Source organism: Mizuhopecten yessoensis, unplaced genomic scaffold, assembly GCF_002113885.1.
Source record: "Mizuhopecten yessoensis strain PY_sf001 unplaced genomic scaffold, ASM211388v2 scaffold1869, whole genome shotgun sequence".
In the NCBI taxonomy this organism is placed as follows: Eukaryota; Metazoa; Mollusca; class Bivalvia; order Pectinida; family Pectinidae; genus Mizuhopecten; species Mizuhopecten yessoensis.
Window position 1 is genome coordinate 284,700 of NW_018404262.1, and position 6,653 is coordinate 291,352.

At 33.9% G+C, this 6,653-nt stretch overlaps 1 protein-coding gene across 1 annotated transcript; it reads right to left on the minus strand.

Moving 5' to 3' along the window:
• Window positions 1-532: 532 nt before the first annotated feature.
• LOC110441524 (U3-aranetoxin-Ce1a-like) lies at window positions 533-2,735 on the minus strand. The gene is made up of 3 exons (XM_021484700.1): window positions 2,601-2,735; window positions 1,765-1,933; window positions 533-935 (listed from the first exon to the last, which is right to left on the minus strand). The coding sequence occupies exons 1-3, from the start codon at window positions 2,649-2,651 to the stop codon at window positions 811-813; spliced, it is 345 nt and encodes a 114-aa protein (XP_021340375.1). The 5' UTR covers window positions 2,652-2,735; the 3' UTR covers window positions 533-810.
• Window positions 2,736-6,653: the final 3,918 nt, after the last annotated feature.

Consider the following 6,653-nt stretch of genomic DNA (forward strand, 5'->3'; position numbering starts at 1 on the left):
ATGGCTGCAGGTCTTGTGTTTGCTAACTACTTAAGGAAAGGCAGAGGTCATGCTCCAGTTCCCGTGGTTCCTATGTAACATGGAAAGGCAGATTATGTTCCTAAACATTCGGGACAATATCCACTATGTTATATAAGTGACGTTGAATAAGTAACGAGAATGTTTCATATGTTATTATTCACATTTGTTCAAGCTTTGTCAAATATGATTTGTTTCCACTTTACAAAACGGAGGCAATTACTTTAATGTCAGAATTAAACCCCGCTTCTTGTTATTTACGGATTTTTACATTGGTCTTGTTCGTCCACAAACAGACAGTTTTTCATATAAGTAATATTAAATGTTCATTGTTCATAACGATTAGTAAGAATTGTATTCCATAACAAATAAAACAGTTCTGCTATAGGTAATATTTGATACGTGTTATGTCATAGTGTTTGGATAAATCAAAAGTACAATAGGCGAACGACATTTTGTTCAATAAGGCCCATATTGTGTCACATAAAATACAGAAAATGAAGTCTTCGTAGTACACACATTCATATTTATTAAGACGGAAAAAGTAAATTCAAAATACAAAATGATTCGAATTTCGGAAACCCATGACATGTATCAATGACGTCACTAATGTCGGGATTACAACAAGATCATGTGTCGGTGATGTCACTAATGACGTGTGTCAGTGACGTCACTAATGACGCGTTTATTAAACTGATATAACCACGATGAAAATACGAAATTTCAGTACGATTTTAATGAAATACAGCATGTATTCTATAACACATAAGTTTATGTTTTAAGACTGCAGACTTAAGGTGACGAGGAGGAACAGAAACCCAGACCAGCGTTCTCTATAGCACCTTCTATAGACGTGATTGGGTCAGAGGACGGGGAGGCGGTACCGTGATCAAGATGGATGTGTTCACACATCAGACCTAGAATGAGAGGTATACATAATAATAGCTACACTATTGTATATCAAATTTAATAAAAAAATGTTTAAGTATGGCTTCAATATTATCATAAAGAACTTGTAACACTTTCTTTTCCAAGGAAAAATCACCAATCATCAAAAATGAATTAACTTTATTAAGTTGAATATATTTTTCATGTTATGGAGATATAACACAAAAAAACCGGAGTGTACTCTTTAAAAACCGCGATGCGAGTACACTCCGTTTTTTGTGTGTTAAAGCTCCATAACATGAAAAATATATTCAAGTTAATCCTTATAATTTAATCTACTTTACACAATCCCTGTGAAAATCCACTTTTATTGATGAACTCTTTTCTCTTAGAAATTATTGCGCTGCTGTATCAGCCAATCAAAAGCGACGTTACAAACGGCGACGTCATTTTTTTACGTTATGAAATGACTGATTCGAAACCTGTATAAGGGAAGGGAAAATTACTTATTACATAATTATATATATTTGTCATTAGTTCATAAGTTTCTCTTTTTTTATGTTTCAATTCACTAAAAATTTGGGAGTCAAAATTCTTAAAACTAGAGCAGAATATGAACAACAAAAATATTGACATGCAACCCCCCCCCCCCCCCCCCCCCCCAATAAGTTAAGTTTTAGGTGAATACGACAACGGTTTCAGCTAAATTTTGTTCAATGCAAACAATGCGTGTTTTTATAAAGCGTCAACTATAGTCAACAAAGTGTATACGACCATCCATGAACAAATAATGTTGTTATTAAGAGGAATTATTTAGAAATGGAAATTTCTATCGTAAGTAGTTCTAATGACGAGTACCTGGGGCACAGCCACACTTGTAGACATACGCATGGTGTCCAGGGCGATGACATGGGTCAGTGCTGTTCTGGTAGTAAGCGCAGTAATGACCGTGGAAGTCGGACACACAACACTGAGAAGCCTGACAGTCACTGTTGGACGTACACTCGCTTTTGTCCAGTAAAAACGCCTTTAACATAAAGAGCAGCACGATCAAGCTAGGGTTTGTAATAACCATCGTCATGCCTTATAAAAGTTTGAGTGATCATCTATATATAACACATCATGTCATGCATTTTACTGAATAACAGTTGCTCGAATTTACAAATACTAAAATTAAATATTATAAAACCGAGAAACAAAAGTTCTACGTGACCATATGTAGGCCTATCCATTGCTGAACATAAAATGAATATGAGTACTCTTCTAAGGGATATACCTATTGGTCATTTATGTTACTTTCTATATAAACCAAGTCGATAATCCATTTTGTAGTGAATCTCTTACAAACGGTTGTAACGGTAGTGGATCCCTTGGTTTCTAACGTTTAAATATTGGCATACGCTCATGATGAAGTAGGTGATCAGTGCTGAGGAATGGTAATGATATCGCTGACATGTTTTGTTGCCTAAATCAGTAATATCGGTTCAAATTCGAACGTTGCATTTTGTCCTGAACAGTTTTACTTCCCACATCTGTTAAAGCTCCACCTTATTTCTGTTCTGGCAGATTGTCCAGACTTCACGTTCACCTTTTACCTAGTACATGACCTGTTTATATGTTTTCAACTTTTATACAAGACGTATTGACTTAAACACGTATTTGAGAAAAGGAATTTGAAAAAAAATTAATCTTACCTGACATAATGCGACTAGAGCAATGAGAACGATACCAAACAGAATCTTCATGGCTAGGACTGAGCTATTAGCAGTGTTGGATCTACAGATGTCTGCGAGAGAAGACTTCGGAATTCTTATCTATTTGGTTCTATGACGTTACTAAGTTCTTATCTATGAGCATATGTGATGACCTCTCATGTTTGTCTTGCTATGATACGTTTAACATGCAGCACTGCTACTGTATACATGTATCGCAATACGGCCAGTATTTATGGACTGATGATTTAAACGCGTCATCAGGTATATGTTAGTATCTTGAATATGTTCTGTAAAGTAACTCGTAAGAATAAAAACGGCAACAAGTGTGAAGCTAATTTAAAAGTCTGGAGCAACGATGTATTAATAATGACAAGAAGCGGAACAACCATCCTGTTAAACTATAACAAGACATGGATCAACTGTCTGATTTAACTATAACAAGACATGGATCAACTGTCTGAATTGAATATAACAAGACATGGATCAACTGTCTGATTAAAATAAAACAAGACATTGATCAACTGTCTGATTTAACTATAACAAGACATGGATCAGCTGTCTGATTTAACTATAACAAGACATGGATCAGCTGTCTGATTTAACTATAACAAGACATGGATCAGCTGTCTGATTTAACTATAACAAGACATGGATCAGCTGTCTGAATTAACTATAACAAGACATGGATCAACTGTCTAAATTAACTGTAACAAGACATGGATCAACTGTCTGATTTAATTATAACAAGACATGTATCAACTGTCTGATTTAAATATAACAAGACATTGATCAACTGTCTGATTTAATTATAACAAGACATGTATCAACTGTCTGATTTAACTATAACAAGACATGGCTCAACTGTCTGATTTAAATATAACAAGACATAGATCAACTGTATGATTTAACTATAACAAGACATGGATCAACTGTCTGAATTAAATATAACAAGACATGGATCAACTGTCTGATTTAATTATAACAAGACATGTATCAACTGTCTGATTTAACTATAACAAGACATGGATCAGCTGTCTGATTTAACTATAACAAGACATGGATCAGCTGTCTGATTTAACTATAACAAGACATGGATAAACCGTCTGATTTCTGAATTAACTATAACAAGACATGGATCAACTGTCTCATTTAAATATAACAAGACATGGATCAACTGTATCAATTAACTATAACAAGACATGGATCAACTGTCTGAATTGAATATAACAAGACATGGATCAACTGTCTGATTAAAATAAAACAAGACATTGATCAACTGTCTGATTTAACTATAACAAGACATGGATCAGCTGTCTGAATTAACTATAACAAGACATGGATCAACTGTCTCATTTAAATATAACAAGACATGGATCAACTGTCTGATTAAAATAAAACAAGACATGGATCAACTGTCTGATTTAACTAAAACAAGACATGGATCAACTGTCTGAATTAAATATAACAAGACGTGGATCAACTGTCTGATTAAACTATAACAAGACATGGATCAACTGTCTGATTAAAATAAAACAAGACATGGATCAACTGTCTAATTTAACTATAACAAGACATGGATCGACTGTCTGATTTAAATATAACAAGACATGGATCAACTGTCTGAATTGAATATAACAAGACATGGATCAACTGTCTGATTTAATTATAACAAGACATGTATCAACTGTCTGATTTAAATATAACAAGACATTGATCAACTGTCTGATTTAATTATAACAAGACATGTATCAACTGTCTGATTTAACTATAACAAGACATGGATCAACTGGCTGATTTAACTATAACAAGACATGGATCAACTGGCTGATTTAACTATAACAAGACATGGATCAACTGTCTAAATTAACTGTAACAAGACATGGATCAACTGTCTGATTTAACTATAACAAGACATGGATCAGCTGTCTGATTTAACTATAACAAGACATGGATCAACTGTCTAAATTAACTGTAACAAGACATGGATCAACTGTCTGATTTAAATATAACAAGACATAGATCAACTGTATGATTTAACTATAACAAGACATGGATCAACTGTCTCATTTAAATATAACAAGACATGGATCAACTGTATCAATTAACTATAACAAGACATGGATCAACTGTCTCATTTAAATATAACAAGACATGGATCAACTGTATCAATTAACTATAACAAGACATGGATCAACTGTCTAAATTAACTGTAACAAGACATGGATCAACTGTCTGATTTAATTATAACAAGACATGTATCAACTGTCTGATTTAACTATAACAAGACATGGATCAACTGTCTGAATTAAATATAACAAGACATGGATCAACTGTCTGATTAAACTATAACAAGACATGGATCAACTGTCTGAATTAACTATAACAAGACATGGATCAACTGTCTGATTTAAATATAACAAGACATGGATCAACTGTCTTATTTAAATATAACAAGACATGGATCAACTGTCTTATTTAAATATAACAAGACATGGATCAACTGTCTTATTTAAATATAACAAGACATGGATCAACTGTCTTATTTAAATATAACAAGACATGGATCAACTGTCTTATTTAAATATAACAAGACATGGATCAACTGTCTTATTTAAATATAACAAGACATGGATCAACTGTCTTATTTAAATATAACAAGACATGGATCAACTGTCTGATTTAAATTTAACAAGACATGGATCAACTGTCTGAATTAACTATAACAAGACATGGATCAACTGTCTGATTTAAATATAACAAGACAACTGTTTCACTCAAGTACAACAAGGCAATGATCATCTGTTTCACTAAAGAATGACAAGACAGTGAGCAAGTGTTTCACTAGAGGAAAACAAGGGTTGGAGCAACGACTAATTTAAACATACCAAGGCGAGATGCAGCGATTCTTGCATGGAGCAACACTTCACTTAGCTATAATAAAACGTGGAGCAACGATTTATTTAACCTTAACTTTAACAAGGCATTGAGCAGCGACTTATTTACAGGAAAAAAGTAATATAAATAAACAAAACAAAACAAAAACAACGGAATATAGAATGCCATCACTCAAACTTAATATCGATAAAACTAAGGCGAAACAGGTACAAGAAGAGCCTTGAACTAGTACGAATCCAGTATCTGGATGAACGCCAACATGCTTAAACTTAATCAGGAAAAGACGGAACTAATCGTCTTTCCCCCAAAGTGTCGGCAAACAATGGCTCTCCACCTCAAGGTTGGTGCCAGAACTATTGAGAGTGTTCCAGCTGATAAAAACCTAGGGGTATACTTTGACAGTTCTTTGAACATTGAGAAACAAGTGAACGCTATTGCCAAATCCTGTTACTACTAGATCAGAATCATCGGCTGTATTCGGCTGTACCCTGGCCAAGTTCAAGAGGGACATAAAAACTCACCTTTTTAGAATCTTAGCAAAGACGTCATGTAAATATCACCCTTGTATTTGTTCAATTATGTGCACATTGTATGTTAAATGTATGAAAGTGATTGCAAGCCTTTGTTGTTTGTTTAAACAATTATAACCATTACTATTATCCATATGTTGTAAAGCGCCTTAGAGTAATTTTACAAATTATATAGGGCGCTATATAAATGTTGCATATTATTATTATTACGAGGAAACGAGACCATGTGTTCCGGAAGGGTAAGCGTGTTCTGCTTCATCGATTTTACCCGCCTTGGAATCTAGGTCATTCCAAGTAATGTCACGTCCTCAAACCGAGAACTGCGGGAGTGACGTCACAAAACCACAAGGCACTCTAATGAGCCTAATAAAAGAGATCTATTCATAGTATAATTCCCTATGAGATCATAATGGCGACCAGAAAACTTGTCCATCTTTAACACCTTGTGCTGCAGAAAACTACAAATGACTGTATTACTTTTTTTCTTGAAGGAATATAAATATACATGTCATATATACTTAAATACCTTTAAAAATATTGGTATTGACCCCCTCTGTCCATGAATGATTCATCTTAAACCATTAAAAACCAAACAGCGGTCAAAAAC

Coding starts and splice junctions, on each gene's coding strand:
- LOC110441524 (XM_021484700.1), bottom strand. CDS start 2,651: ATGAAGATTCTGTTTGGTATCGTTCTCATTGCTCTAGTCGCATTATGT. Junction 1,934..2,600: donor CTCTAGTCGCATTATGTCAG/GTAAGATTAATT, acceptor TTTATGTTAAAG/GCGTTTTTACTGGACAAAAG. Junction 936..1,764: donor CAAGTGTGGCTGTGCCCCAG/GTACTCGTCATT, acceptor CTCTCATTCTAG/GTCTGATGTGTGAACACATC.